The 15,531-nt window shown below is 40.3% G+C and overlaps 1 protein-coding gene across 1 annotated transcript in view; it reads right to left on the minus strand.

Moving 5' to 3' along the window:
* FBXL4 (F-box and leucine rich repeat protein 4) overlaps positions 1-13,108 on the minus strand; it is a 52,439-nt gene extending 39,331 nt beyond the window's left edge. The window contains exons 1-3 of the mRNA XM_056487675.1: positions 13,031-13,108; positions 7,503-7,674; positions 6,322-6,911 (exon numbers count right to left, since the gene is read on the minus strand). Of these exons, the coding sequence (XP_056343650.1) occupies positions 6,322-6,830 (509 nt within the window). The 5' untranslated portion in view covers positions 6,831-6,911; positions 7,503-7,674; positions 13,031-13,108. The remainder of the gene's footprint in view (positions 1-6,321; positions 6,912-7,502; positions 7,675-13,030) is intronic.
* Positions 13,109-15,531: the final 2,423 nt, after the last annotated feature.

Below are 15,531 nucleotides of genomic sequence, written 5' to 3' on the forward strand. Positions count from 1 at the left end.
GCTTCAGCAAGAATTTCATTCTTCTGTTCTGGACAGAAGAATGGTAATCCACTTAAAAATCTTTCATAAGAAAGGCATTTGTACAGTCAGTCCTGGTTTGAGGATACATATAAAAATCAGTTTCCCTGAGAAGGTTGCCTGCATGTATTTCAAGCTTACAATGCTCAATAAACTATTTAACCCAGAACAAAGAGAAACTGAATTCCAATAAATACCTTTAAAGAAGTCAAAATATTTCTGCCTGCCCCATAACTCAACGTAGCTCTCAAAAAAAATCAAGTAGAATCAAAGAATTCAGGTAGTACATTGTTTGTCCTCCAGTCTTGGAGGACACAGTAACAGCTGATCAAGGATGTCACAATGAGATTGCTTAGATAAGAAGGTTTCATCAGCAGTGTGCTAAAAAGCTTCAGTCTTCCCAGCAAGGAGTGCCAGGCAAAGCCTGAATAAGATTCAGCAACATCAGTACTATTTTCTCTAGTGACTGAAGAAAAGAACATTAAGTGAGTTTCTCCATTTAGTCATGGACTCAGTTTTCCCATTAAATTTCCCTGTCTTATAAAGACAGACAGGAACTCAATTTTTTCTGATACTAGACTCCACATACACCTATGTGGTAAAAGATTAAAAATAAAAAAAAAAACAAACAACTCATTTGTCTTCCTGCACCATGAAGGAAAATACAGTCTGGTGATTTCTAGGCTGATAATCAAACTTTTAAGATCTGTGTCAAAGGATAGCACACATTTAAAGTTTGCCTAATTTTTTTGTTGACCTAATGCTGTTGGAAAGGTTTTTAATGCTTAAAATGATGCTTGAGCAGACCTGGTTACTTTTTGAAGAAATATATGTAATAAGAGAGAGTCTTTGGAAAAGGGGCTTCTAGGAAAAGTAATCAGATTTCTCTCCATCAATACAAGATTAGACTTTGCCTGCAATTGCTGAAGTTTTGTCAAATTGAGATAGGCGTAGAAAGTAAAAAAGCACTATAAGCAATCCAATAAATGCCTTGCCTCAAGAAACTAATAGCTGAATTAAAAGCCAACAGAAGAGAGAGCTCCAGATAGACCAACAAGGAGAACATAAGGAATCTCAGGAAATATAATGACACCTTTAATGAAAATCCAACTTCTGCAACCATTAGAATCACATGCTACTCTTAGCCAAGCAACTGCACAGCAAAAATCCGTAGATTAACCACAAGAAAACATCTCCTGCCTGCAAACATGCCAGAGATGCTTCAGCACACTAGTTCCAACCTGGAAAGTGTACCTCTGACCTCAGCTGGGAGCTCAAACACAAAAGGCAGGGAAAACCGGGAATATCATGAGCACAATTTAAGAATCATTCAGATTAAGCTGATAAGCAGAGTTCACAGCAGTCAAATTACTACAGGAAAATACAAAGCAAATTTTCATTTCTATCAAGAGTATAATTCTGAAATACCAGAGACAGCAGACAGGACTCCAACATTGCTCAGGACATTTAAAATAGCAAAAGTACTTCAAGTAACTGCTCCGCTTTTTTAGGAGTTTCTCAAAGATGACTGTATTCCAGAAGCCCAGAATTCATTTTTTCTATGACAGGCATCTGAACAAGAAAAAGCTGCTTGCCTGAAGATGTCAAAACAAGTTTTAAGTAAGGATGCAAATGTCTAGAACTTGTGTGTTACACACAGGTGAGATACAGGCCTGAAGGTTCCTTATCACACTCTAATGTGTTGATGGTATCAGCAGTGTTTTGGGTGTTTTCATCTAAGATTCTCAGGGAATAAAAGGTAGAGTGAAAGAACCATCTGAATGCCACTCTCTACAAGTAAGAACTCATAATATTTTACATTCAGTACACTGCCTTTCTGGTTTCACACCCTTTTTTTAAAAGGGGAGGAAGAGAGGTTCCATCAAACATTTTGATCCCTGTTCAGGCTGCTTAAATACAATAAATTTCCCATTGGAAGGAGAGGGAGCCTTTTATTTTGTCCATCTTTCTTAGCCTGCTCCTCTGGTTTGTAGCAGCTTCTGCCTCTACAGGCTTTAAGGCTTTCAGAAACAGAAAGAAACTTTGCATACAACAAATACAGTTAAGCTTGGAAATACTGAGCCATGCTCAATTTTCTAGCAAAATTCTAAATGACATGAAATTAAACAAATTAAGTAGAAATAAACAACAGGAATACACAAGGCAGAATGGAAGTGGTCCCAGACAAATGATCATGGTATCTCATCTTTGAGAAAAAACCTAATAAGTGTCACACCTTATCTGCAGAAAAACAAGAAAAAAATAATCACAAGATAATCTCTTCTGAAGAAGCAATCACTGCATAGCAGGAAGAACATATCACCCCAAGTACAGTCACAGACTAGTTAGGAATCTCTGATTTTGAGCTTTTACAAAAGCACATGAATATACAGTGTCATTATAACAAATATGATATAAAAACAACAATCAAATTAAATTTAAAAAGACCACAAGAGAAGAATAGGCACCAATTTTTTGTTTTATATTCCAAACTTAAAAACCAAAGTTATTTTTACAAAAGGGAAAAGTTGAAAAACTTATGAAAAAGTTATTTATGACTTGCTAACTCTCATTTAAACAAAGACTAACAACAGCTAACCATTAAGAATATCAAAATGTAAAAAAAGAGCTGACACTGAAGATTAGGGAAGAGTAAGCCTTCTGGGTAAAAAAGGAGGAAAAAAACAGCGAAACAATTTTTTTTTTTATCAGAGAAACTAGCTGTAGCTTACCCATCAATCTAAAACACTATGAAAAACAAAGAAAACTCTCTTGGTTGGGTTCAGCTCATGCTACATTTGTACCCACCACACATGTGTACAGCTCTGCCTCTTCCAGTGGACGAAGCTTGGTGACAACTCAGCGTTGTCACCAAGCCCTACAAGACAGAATGTGCATTACAGTACAAAGTCCCAGGGCCACACTAATATAATAATCATAACACAACACAAAAATACAGATTGAATTCTTCATTACATAAAAACTGAGACTTTATGTTACAACATTTCCCTAATCTCAGACCATTAATATTTTCTTGGGCTTTCTGCACTCAGGTAATTAATAACAAATCTGCACATGGAATGTTAGTATAGGATAAGGAACTACTACACTTCTCACCAGTCAAGGTATTAGAGGTACAAATGAAAAGCACAAAAGGTTTCCATGTGTTAGAACAGCATTTCTCTGATATTTATTATTTTTTAAAATTGTTTTATTTGGAGAAAAGTGATGTAATGCCTTCTGTGTTTAAAGCAGCAAAAGATATGAGAGGACAGAGAATCCTCCAGTTGCTGGATGCTGGTTAAACCATAATGAAAAAAACTTCAAACTAACTGTCCTGTTTTAAGCATGAGGATTACCTTGAAACAGTTACATACCTCTGGGAAGTAAATGCTTATTCCCATTCAATGAAGATCTGACCCCACCTCTAAAATCAGTGAATAAAGCTCACCTTTAGATAAAGACACATCATACAAAGCTGCAAGGCAAGTATCAGTACACTAGCAACAAAGGAACGTGACCAAAGACCATTCATTTTCTGAACACCTGTGAGCTGTTCTTTCATGCAACTGAAGCACAAAGTGAGTAATACATTGACCAACTATGTGTATGTCAGCTATTTTTTAACAAAAATGTATAAAATTCTCTGGAGCTGTGATACACTAGCCCCTCACAAAGACTCATGTAGCCTACAGGTTTTTGTACACAGCAAAGTTTTGGATGAGCTGATTTTTAAATACTACCCAAAAAGAAAAAATATCACCTAGTTGGAGCAGTATAATCCACTAAACACAGCATTTAAGCAAGACTGACCAGACTTTTTCCTCTCAGCAGTTTTGACTTCATCAATAGTTTGGCCTTCTTTGTATATCAAAAGCAGGAACTGGTGAAAAAGAACTTTCCTAATGACCTGCCCTTTCTACACTGCTGTTCAGAAACAGCGTCAGCTGATAAAACAAAGCAGCACTAAAAAGCTTCATTGGTGATAAACCAAGAATCAAAAAAACAAGTATCAAAATAGTCAGAAGAGGAAAACAAGGCTAAAAGTGCCTTTCGAGTAAGTAGGTCATGGCCTTTTTTAACTGAAGAAAATAGTATGGCAGTGCTTCAAGACCAACATCAGTTAAACAAGGAATCACCTGAGATTATAGCAGCATTCCATCTTCAAAAAAAGAATTCTTTGCTGATATTTCAGAGAATTTTTGGAAGTGAAAACAAGAGATCAAGAACAGAAGCAGAAAAAATTCTGAACTCTTGCAACTCTTCAGATTCTCCTCATAAAGGTGAGCAAATGAACAGAGAAAAAATATTGTGTCCCTCATGTGGAGAAAGGGTTCCTTCATCTTTCCTTCAAAACACCATATATAAGACATGTGCCTCCTTCAGAAGTAAAGAGACAAACCAAATCTGCAGCTCCGAAAAGTCCTGCTGAGGAAAGCCAAACAAACAGAAAAAAAGGGTCTCTAACACTTCTCTAGCACCAAGACTAACAAGAATTGAAGAGGCAGCACAGACAACTCCTTCCAAGGATGCCTGAGACAACCTTTTTCCAACCAGAAATGTTAGCCTATGCAGGCAGGACAGGAGGTATTCTTGCCCACAAATTAAAAAGCAAGATCCTACAGAAACTTCATATTTTATTATGAAGAAGGGCATCTGAGCTCTCACTCTAACCACACTTCAAGAGAAGTCATAAACCACATACCCCAAAGTTTTATATTACTGTTTTCACTTCCATCTCCTTTTAGCTCTCTAAACAGTTTTTTTTCTGTGTACCTAATTAAACAGGTCCTTCAGTTAACTATTTTTGAGCTTTCCTCCATTCTGTGGTCCACCATAAAGAAATAAAATCTACATCATAAAATAAAAAACTAAAATGAAAGTTCACAGAGTAATTGCCCAGAAGTCTTTCCACATTAGGTTCTGAATTTGGAAGTCTTAAAGCTGCTTTCACCACATACCATTCTGTAAATATGTTCTGTATTACAGTGCCAAAAGCACTCATACTTCTAAAGTTAGGTGGCCTATTATTATTACTTTGACCTATCTCTTGAATTCAGATGTTTACTTTAGAGATATATAACATATTCTCATTAGACCAGTAAAAAAGCAATTGCACTTAACCACAGTAGATGACAGAATCATACAAAATATATTAACTGGGAATTCTGAATATAAACCACAACACCCAATTTTCCAATGGTTTTTGAATGAACATCAATAGCCTAGTATTAGGAAACAAGGGATAAGAAGTTAGACCTAAAAATATACTTTTTAGTGGCATCTGTAAAAGACAAGTCAGTAAAAAGTCATACAACATCCACACTAGCACTGCTTATATCACCAAAGTGTGTATATCATAGCAATATAGTATTTTATGGCAAACTAATCTTTATAGGACACATTTTTTTAAGTATTTCTTCTATCAGCTCTCCCTTCCTTTATATTTTTGGTATAATTAAATCTCTTTTTGATATGGGATACTTCAGTTGCATATACTGATGGCTTTTCCCAATGTTTTTCATCATTACATGCTTTGACCTGTTCACTTTCTCCTTCCATTCCTATTACCTCACCTCCTCACTAAGAGCTTCTCACCTCACACACAGTGTTTTTCTTTACTATCTTACATTTCCCAAGTTACCACACTCCTGATCCTGCAACTGGAATTTCATCAAGACTTCCTAATATATGGAAAACCAACAGGATCAAATCTGCTTCTTTTAGCTGAAATGAGTATAAAAACAAGTGCAGCTCACACCCTTTGACCAGACCAAAAATAAAGATTAAACAAACAGCATCACCTTTTGTCTGACTGTTCTGTGCTTCTGACTGTTCAGCTTCATTTCCATATGAATAGTTACAGTGCCTAATTGTACTATACATGCAACTAAAGTATACACAGAAGAAAGAGTCCATGGCTACTTGAAGAGGATGATACAGCAGCCATGAATCCTCAACCTCTTTTACACAATTTCCTCTTCTTACTGGAGGAAGAGCTCAGACCTACCATTTCAAAAGTAGTGTTTTATACGGCCATAGTAATTATTGCCCATAAAAATTCCAACACCAAAACTATCATTACACAAATTAAATTTGCTATTAGGAGATGCATTCATTCCTACAAAACATCTACATCTCTGAAGTTGCTATCAAACTTCACCATAGTTTTAACAACATGAAGAAATAAAGAAAATTTTAGTGGGCCAGATACAAAACTGATAAATACTAGGAAGTTCACTAAACAGCCCTATTTGTAGCATTTAACATCTTATAGGAAAGCATAAAGAAGAAAAAAATTACCTTACTTCAGCTGGTGGATTTTGTGAGTAAGGATTTGCAGAGCATGCCAAAATCCTGACTACAGCTCCAGGATGATAGGTTTCCAGAATGTGCACTGCAGTGGGATAAACTGGCTCTTCAAAAGCAAGTTCCACATAGTCTTGGCTACAGAAGGTGGATGGTGTCCTCCTGAAAGGCAGCCGAGCGCTCGGGCAACGATCCCACCAGGTCCCGTAAGTTCGGAAGACAGCAGTCTGGGTGAAGTCACCAGAACTAGGGTACACGTTGGGAATACCCGCCAAATTCCACATGGTGTACGACATGCTGTTCTCACTGCCGTAGTGAGAGCTGAAATCCAGCACTTCTTTGGCATACTGAACTATTTCAACATTGATAGGTAAGGCTCGGGTGTTGGACTCAATAGCCCTGCGACTGTTCATTTCCCCTCTCGTCGCTGTCCTAGCTCGGCGCCGAAGGCACATGTAGTAAAACATGCTCAGAACTGTTAACATGGGAAACACTGGTGACATTTAGATGGGACTTAGGAAGATGCAAAAAGTCAGGAGTCCTTTGTAAGTTGCATTAACTGCCTGTGGTGTTTTGAAAAAGAGCTGATAAAACAGAATGAATAAACACAGTGAGCAGATACAGCATTATTAGAAAGCAAGTTGTGCTGTTTTGAATATCATCTTAAACAAAGTACTGCTACTAAAATATTAATAAATTATTGTATTTTATTGGAAGACAATTGTCTAGTTGGAAACTACTAAGTGCAGCTTCCCATTTGCTTTTTACCTTACTTCCTGTTTATTTTTCATTTAAAAAAAGAGAAGACTATGAAGAAACATTAGCCAAAACCAGCCCTCAAGCAACAAAAAAAACTAATGGTCAAAATAAACATTATCTTTAGGGATTTATTACAAGAAAAAAACTTGCACAGACTCAGGGAAATGAATTCAACTATGAAATGAAATTTGGTTCACGCTGTAAACAACTGTGAAAGCATACCTGAAAACAGACCTTCCCATTGTAAAGATACAGCTGCTTAAAACCATAGTGAATGGTTTTACTTTCTTTAAAAAACAGTGTAAATGGTTTTAAGAGTGAAAAGAACGAGCTTTTGGGCTGTTAATCTAAACTTAAGCCACTGCTTCCTCTATCAGAGTGCTAATCTGAAATAAGAGTCACAAAAATACCATTACCATTTGAAGTTGTCCATGACAGCACACACCAATGACAGAAGAGTCATCAGCCTCCTGAAGGATGCTCAGTATTCACTAACAACATCATCTTCCTTTAAACCATGCAACAAACGAGGTCTTCAAAAGAGTCCTGGCATCAGAAGCAGAAGTCTCCATAGAAAGCATTTTAATTCTGATAAGAGAATATATTTTCATTAAATTTACAATTCAGTTAAACACTAGATTTACATACTGTAAAAAACCCAACACAAAATATACTATTAATTAAAGATACCAATGTGCTTTACACAGCTTGCACCAAGACAAGTAAAAAAATCAAATAAGCAGGTTTAACAATAATAAAAAGCTAAATTAAAGATAAATTACTCTACTAAAGTTTTCTGTTTACAACTGTGAAGAAACATTTATAGCTGAATGTTCTCTACAGGACACAGGAGGACTGTATCATATTCCCTACTAATAAAGATCCTATTACATATGGCTGTCCCATATTGAGCAGCTGCTCCATACCTGTGTGATGTAAACTGTGAGTTTTACCAACACACAACGAAATGTGCAGTGTATTCTCCAATTTCTGCTGGCACTACACAACACACTCGGGCTATGAATTCACATCCTCCAGCACCACAAACTGTTTCTCACAAACTGGCCCTCTCATTAACTTGTCCATCAGCTTTATAAGAGAGAATAAGGAGCAATGCCTGTAGACTGTTAGAGGCCAAAACAGGAATGACTAAGCACGTCTCAAAATAGAATAAATGTTTCTTCAACAGCCCATGCTGGAGCTGCCGCTTAGTTTACCACAGGATACACACTGTGGTAATCTCTGAATCAACAGATGTGACCCCTCTATTGCAGAAGACACCTCAAGTAACAACTAACAGGCACATAAACCACGAATTTAATGTTTGCTGTGGGTACAAGTGAGACCCTACTACAGCATTTTTGGAAACATAAGTTTAAAGTAGGGTAAGCAATTAAACAAATGGGAACTTATTCACGTCTCTACACAGATCCAGAGTGTGTGTTTTCTGGGTCAGTTGCTTGTTCCCAAACTCACAAACACACAGAGATGTACAAACAGCTCTCTTTTGCAGGAACTTGTGGTAACAGATAAGGGCAGGCTGAACTGTTTGCCCATTTTGCTCAGACAGAAAGAAAATTTACTAATGAAGCGCTCAATTCTCACTTTCTTGCCTCTTCTATTATTGGCTTTTTGTTTGGTTTCACATGTTGATGTAGCTGTCAACAACATGAATTACTCCTGATACTCAGTGAAGAAGGGAATGCATTAAGACAATATGCCAAATTTACTTCAAGCTCCCCTGAAAGCCAACAACCAATAACGTCACGTTTCCCACGAACAACCTGAGCCACTTTTCAGAAAAGACACTGGAAAAAAAAAGTAGCACAACCCTGAACCTCTCCTCCTCAAAAGAAAGGGAAAAAAAAAAAAAAAGAAAAAGAAACAACTCCAAACTGAATGTTAATTTGGGTCATTCTCCCTCTAGCAACTTGATGTTTTCATAAAACCTGTAAAAATTTGAAATCATTGACACTGACACAATTTTTGTTGACATTGGTCAACAGGGTCAAAAGTAAGTAAGTAGGAACAGAAAGCTTTAATGAAAACTTATTAGCCTAAACAATAGAAGTGAGGGCAAATTAGTTTTAAAGAGTTAAGAACAACATCAGATATAATAGTTTATAACAAGTAAGACAAAATTATTATAAAAGGAGGATTAAATAACCATAAGGACTACAATACAAATAGGAATTCTTCTTCTGGCATTTCAAAAGAAGCATTAAGAATTGTGTGGAGTTAAAAGACAAATGAAAAATTGCTCCAGAGGTTAAAGGATAATAAGCTAGTGAAAGAATTACATTAAACTCAGATCAGTCGGGGCAGATGATACAAAGAGATTTTTTTCAGGAACTACCAGAAGTCATGCTGATTTCTAATTAAAAGGATTCAACTTTGCAAAAAAAAGATAAAATGCAGACTCAGGTCTATGCAAAGCATCAAGATAACAGCTCCGGAGCTCATGTACATGCAAAGTTTGTGTTGAAAGCTCCCCCCTCCCTCAAATTTCTTGATTATTTTAAAGAGATCCGCTTTGGCCCATGCAGCTATGCCTTCTGATCTCTGGCTGGGTCTTTGGCCCACTGTATATTATTATTTTTTTTTTTTTTTTTGTACAGGCATAATTATGCCAAACTAAAGCCTAATAAAGGCTTCTTACAAGTGCGTCTTTTTATCCTCCTCCCAAAGAGGATAAAATCCATCTTGTGCTCCACGCAGCCCATCCCTCTCTACTTCACAGACACCTTTCCAGCTGGCACTGCTAGGGAGCCAGATGAGTCCTGAGGCTTGCCCAGCCAGACATGAAACACTCCTGCAAGCATGTGTAGTTTTAGTCTGCTCTTCTCCCCAGACCCTCTTGTGTCAGTGCTGGCTTAAGAGGGGAGCAAGATTGCACAGGTCCCAAGTCAGACCAGCTCAAAGGACTACCAAAATGTTATTTCTACTTTTACAAGACAGACAGGACTCCAGAAAACCACTCTGGACTAGACCTGGAATAAAACTTTTTAATCGATTTTTATTTCAAAATACATTAGAGTCCATCTCATTATTTACAATATCTCCTACCCAATTATTATTTAACTGGTAAGTACTTCAATTATATGGGCAAGCTCCCCTTTTCTAATCTGAATAACCCTTCTTCTCTTCATGCTATAGATACAGAAAGGCTTCTAAGGCTGTCATTCACTATTTCCTTCTTCCAAGCAAACCTTGATAAACCAAAATGTTTTACAGCTTCTGTACAGATTTCATGGGAAAAGGCACTAATTAAGCTAAAGTATTCAAAAGCACTAGATCTCTTCAGTCTATTTTGCCTCTTCTTACAGGGAGTTTTTGTATACAAATCTATTTTCCAGCTTTGAAGCAACCCATCCAATTAATGATTACTGTACTTGAAAAAACAACATGAAGCAGAGTCAGGGCAGGTTTAGGCTGGGTATGAGGACAATGTTTTTCACCCAGAGGATGACTGGGCACTGGAGCAGGCTCTCCAGAGAAGCAGTGACAGCACCAATCCTGTCCAAGTTCAAGAAGCATTTGAACAATGCTCTCAGGAACATGGTGTGATTGCAGGGAGTGTCCTGTGCAGACACTAGACTCAGGGATCTCATGGGTCCCTTCCAACTTAGGATATTCTATTATTCTACCTATTCATTTTGGTGTTTGGCAAATGCAACTCCTCAAGAACCACCATTTTATCCCACACAAGCAGAAACAGGACAGAGTTATTCACCAACCAGACTGCTGAGAGAAGGTGGGAAGTACACAGAAAAATACTTGAGATTTCAAGGGGCTGTGAAATTAAGGATGTGTGTGAAAACACAACAAGTAACAGATACTAGATTTAAGGGGGGAAAAAAAAAGAAATATGGCACATTTCATCCCTCATCCCTGAGCCATCCCTGGAAAAGCACATGATAGGCAAGAGTTCATACTATTTCAAGAGAAGCAAATGTTGTACATGCAAGTCATGCATACACCGGGTTTGATTTTTAAAGCCAGTGAAGTAATAATTTCTGTTTACACCAGCTCTGCTAATCTCACATTTGGGACCAGTGAGTGGTTTTCTTTCATTTGACTATAAAAGAAACAGCAACATTGACAAATTACAAAGAATGTATAAATGACAAAAACAATGGATTGTATGATCTCTGAAGAAAGATTAATGCAATTTAATACGTGTGTCTTAGATAAAAGACAGTAAATGGGAAATCTCTTAATTATCTTTGTACACTAATGCACAGAGGGAATACATGACAGTCTAAAACAGAGTACTTTTACCACAGGTTAGCATCTCTTGCTGTTAATTACCTAGATTATACCAACATCTACATTCAACTTGTTGAAAGCAGAAGCCATTATTAATTTACAATTAATAAGCTCTTACAGCATACTTTAAACTCATGGCCCATTTGCTGTGTTTCTTCCCAAAATGCATTCTGGCACTAAAACATGCCATTTTACAATATCTAACCAATAACTTTACTGTTTGAAAAATATGGAATATATGGCAATTTTATCTATCTAAAATCTTGTGTTGCCTTTATGAGCACCAGAACATGCAATATCCAAGAATTTCAGATTAGTTCACTGATTGCATTCCTGCTAGGACCAGACTAATCATGTGGTTTAGCACTGAGATACAATGGAGATAAAAGTTCCTTCGGCACCTATTACACATTCTAAGTGGCCCCTGTCTTATGGAGGCTGCTTTCCTAGATAACAGAAATTGTTTCTCAACATGAGTAAATCATCAGGTAGACCTTTCTATTAACAGCTTAAATTTACCAGCATGATACCACTTCATTCTGACCAACTACCCTTCCTCTTCATGTAAAAAAAAAAAAAAAATTAAAAATTACAAATTCCCCATGCTACTTTTAAAAAGGAATTTGCGTGCATTTGTCTTATTTGTATTTTCACCTCTCTTGAGATATCATACTGCCTCTCCATGCAGGCATATCATGTATAGCATTTACTTGCTGGCCAGCTGTTTCCTCACTGCACAGAGCACAGCTATTAGGCCATGCAGTTGTTACCTCCCACTGTCACAGAATTACTGAATCAGTTGGGTTGGGAAAGGCCTCTGAGATCATCAAGTTCAACCTATGACCTAAAACCACCATGTCATCCAGACCATGGCACTAAGTGCCATGCTTCCTTACACACCTCCAAGGACAGTGACTCCATCACCTCCCTGGGCAGCCCATTCCAGTGTCTAGTCACCCCTTCCATGAATTCTTCCTCCTGGCCAACCTAATTCTCCCCTGGCACAGCTTAAGACCGTGTTCTCTCGTCCTAATCATGTCCGCTCACATCCAGGAATGTCCATTTGCCAGCCTGCACTGACAAGCTGATAAATAGCAAATAACAATCCACAAGAAGTGAAGCACCCCAAAGTACACACCTAAAAAATAAAATAAAATAAAATAGTACTGCTAGTTCAGCCCCTATCCTGCTTTCTGCCGTGGTGTGGTCGGGCGAGTGGGTGAAGCCGTGTAAGTGTGTAACACCGCAGGGGAGAGGAGCACACCCCGTGCGCAGCCCTGCCCGCTTTGTCTGGTCCCAGCGCTGCTGCTCCCCTCCTCCCTGCTCCATCCCATCCCAACCCTTCCCCTTCCCACTGCTCGGGGCCCGCGCTCTCTACCGACAGGGGCAGCTCCCTTCCCCGGGGGGCAGCTCCCGCCGAGGCCCAGGGACAGCGGCGGCCAGAGGCGGGCGGGACTGCCCGGTGCGCCGCTGCCTTCCGCGTCCCCTCCCGACAGCACACCGGCCCGGCCAGGCCCGGCCCCGCCAGCCTGCCCTGGGCGGCCGGGGAGCGCACACCCGCGGCCGCCCGCACCCGCCGCGCAGGGCCGGCCCCGCACCGGGGCTGCTGCAGGGCCCGGCGCTGCAGCCCCACCGCGCCCGCCCGGCGCCGCCGCCGCCGCCGCCGCCACCCTACCCCGTCCGGAGGGCGGAGCCGCCCTGGCCGCCGGAGCCGCCGCCGCGCCGGGCGCCGCCGGAAGCAGCGCGCGCGGAGGGCGGCGGGGGCGGGAACCGGGGGAAGCGGCGCGGCGGGGGCGGGGCCGCCGGCTGCGCCTGCCCGAGCCCCGGCGTGGGGCGGGCCCGCGGGCCTGGCGGGCAGCGGGGCTGGGGGCTTGTGCCGGGCTGGGAGAATCGTGGAGTTATGAGCGTTGGAAGGGCCCTTAAAGGTCATGAACCCCCTGCTGTGGGTAGGGATCCCTAGCACTAGGCCAGGTTGCTCAAAGCTCCATCCAACCTGGCCTTGAACGATGCCAGGGATGGGGCATCCACGGCATCTCTGGGCAACCTGTTCCGGTGTCTCACCGTCCTTGCAGTTCAGGATGTCTAACATAAATTTCCCTTCTTTCAGTTTGTACCCATTACTCCTGGTCCTCTCTCAACGACCTGTTGTCTCTCCAGGTACCCTGTCGGCCCCTTCAGATACTGGCATGTTGCCATGAGGTCTCCATGAAGCCGTCTCTTCAGGCTGAACAGTCCCAGCTTTCTCATCATTCCTAGGGGAGAAGCTCTAGTCTGGACTTGCTTCAAAACTTTCATGTCCTCCTTGTGCTGGGCACACCGTAATTGTGCACAGTACTCCAGGTGGGATGTCAGGAGAGCAGGGTAGAGGGGGAAATCACCACCCTAACCCTGCTGGCCACATTCCTTTTGACACAGCCCAGGACTCCATTGTTTTTCTGGGCTGTGAGCACACACTGCTAGCTCATGCTGAGTTTTTCCTCAGCCATCACACCTAAGTCCTTCTCCACAGTCTGGCTCTCAGTCACTTCTCTTCCCAATGCAGGTGTGTCTGGGATTGCCACAATCCAGGTGCAGGGCCTCACACTTTGTTGAGCTTCATGAGATTCACACCAGCCCACCTCTCAAGTGTGTCAGGGTCCTTCTGGAGGGATCCCTTCCCTCCAGGGTGCCAAATTATTGCGGTGCTGTGGTTTGTGACTCAGGCCCCCTCTGCTTTGTGTCTGGTTACCTGTGCAGAGGTGAAGGCCATGGTGAGGTAGGTGCTGTGAGCCCACCTGCTCATGATGAGCTTGGTTTCTCTCAGAGCTTTTCACCAGGCAGTGTGCCCTGCCCGGCACCAGGCCAGTTAGGTTATGCTTTCAATGTCATGTTTGAGTTCCTAGCATGTCGTAAGGCAGCCCTATTTTAAATGATCTTAATGAGTCCTTACTCCAGGCACTGTGGTGTCTCTTGGGTTGCTACCTGGCGTATTGCCAAGGAAGTGTCATGTAATTTAATTTGGTACACGTGTCCAAGCACAAGTGCTTTCTCTCTCAACCACCCCTTCCAGTCAGAGCTTCTGCAATGATCACCAAAATTGCTGTTACTCCATCTGGTCTCCTCAGCAAGGCTCCAGATTAAATGGTACCTGGGATCATTCCGTTACATAGAAAATAAAGTTGCTGACTTGTACTAGATGGTCAAATATAATTCTAAAAATTCAGAAAATGTGCAAATAATTGCTATGTAAGGTGCTTTTTGTATAATGCTTTAATATAAATTCTATGCATTTTTAATACATTTCAGATATAGAAATCTCTAAGTCTAGTATAGAATACTTCTTGGCTGCTAACTGCAGTGGCAGACAAGCCACTACACAACCCTGATTTCCACAAGACATGCGAGGATGACCAGCTTATAGGTGACCCGTACACCTGCATGCACCTGTGTGCACATATAAAGAAATGCACATATATATACACGTGTTTTATGTGCCTCAGACACTACTGTACTATTTTTAAATAGCAGTTTAAGCCCTAAATTTTAAGGCACTGCTTCCATGGAAGAGGAAGCTAGACTCTTCTGGTTTCAGTGACAGCAATGTAGAGTGCCTTTTGGCATCATTTATCTTCACCTCAATCCAAAACTGGATGCAAGCAACAAGAGTATTTATAAAGGTGCTTTCAGTAACCACCTTCCAGGAAGTGCCCAATTCAAAGTGTGATTTTTTTAATATAAAATACAGTGGAAACAAAACTATGAATAAGTTTGGTGAGTCAGAAAATAAGTTAGGCATGAAAATGAATTTTTGAAGTTTGTTTATGTTACTGTTTTCATCTTGGGTTTTGTACGTCATGTGCTATCCTCTCTTTTCAAATTAAATTAAGAAAGAGGGAATACTTGGAAGGCACAATTTATCTAACCCATTTAATGGGTTAATTTAACCAATTATCTAACCCCTTCTATATTAGCATTCAATCTATCAGGTTAAAACAGGAACACAATAGTTTGTATTTCTATTGTCAGCTGTAAAGAGAAAGCAAGCAAAAGACATTTGTACAGAGTTCTGCATTTGGCCAAATCATTCCTATCCTTTGTTTATTTTAATACTGTATGGAGGTTAAATTATGTTTCAGTGTAAAAGGTAGATGGATATGAAAAGTTTTTCTCTCAGTCCACTCATCTGCCAGCTCACAG

Source organism: Oenanthe melanoleuca, chromosome 3 (genome assembly GCF_029582105.1).
Source record: "Oenanthe melanoleuca isolate GR-GAL-2019-014 chromosome 3, OMel1.0, whole genome shotgun sequence".
NCBI classification, from domain to species: domain Eukaryota; kingdom Metazoa; phylum Chordata; class Aves; order Passeriformes; family Muscicapidae; genus Oenanthe; species Oenanthe melanoleuca.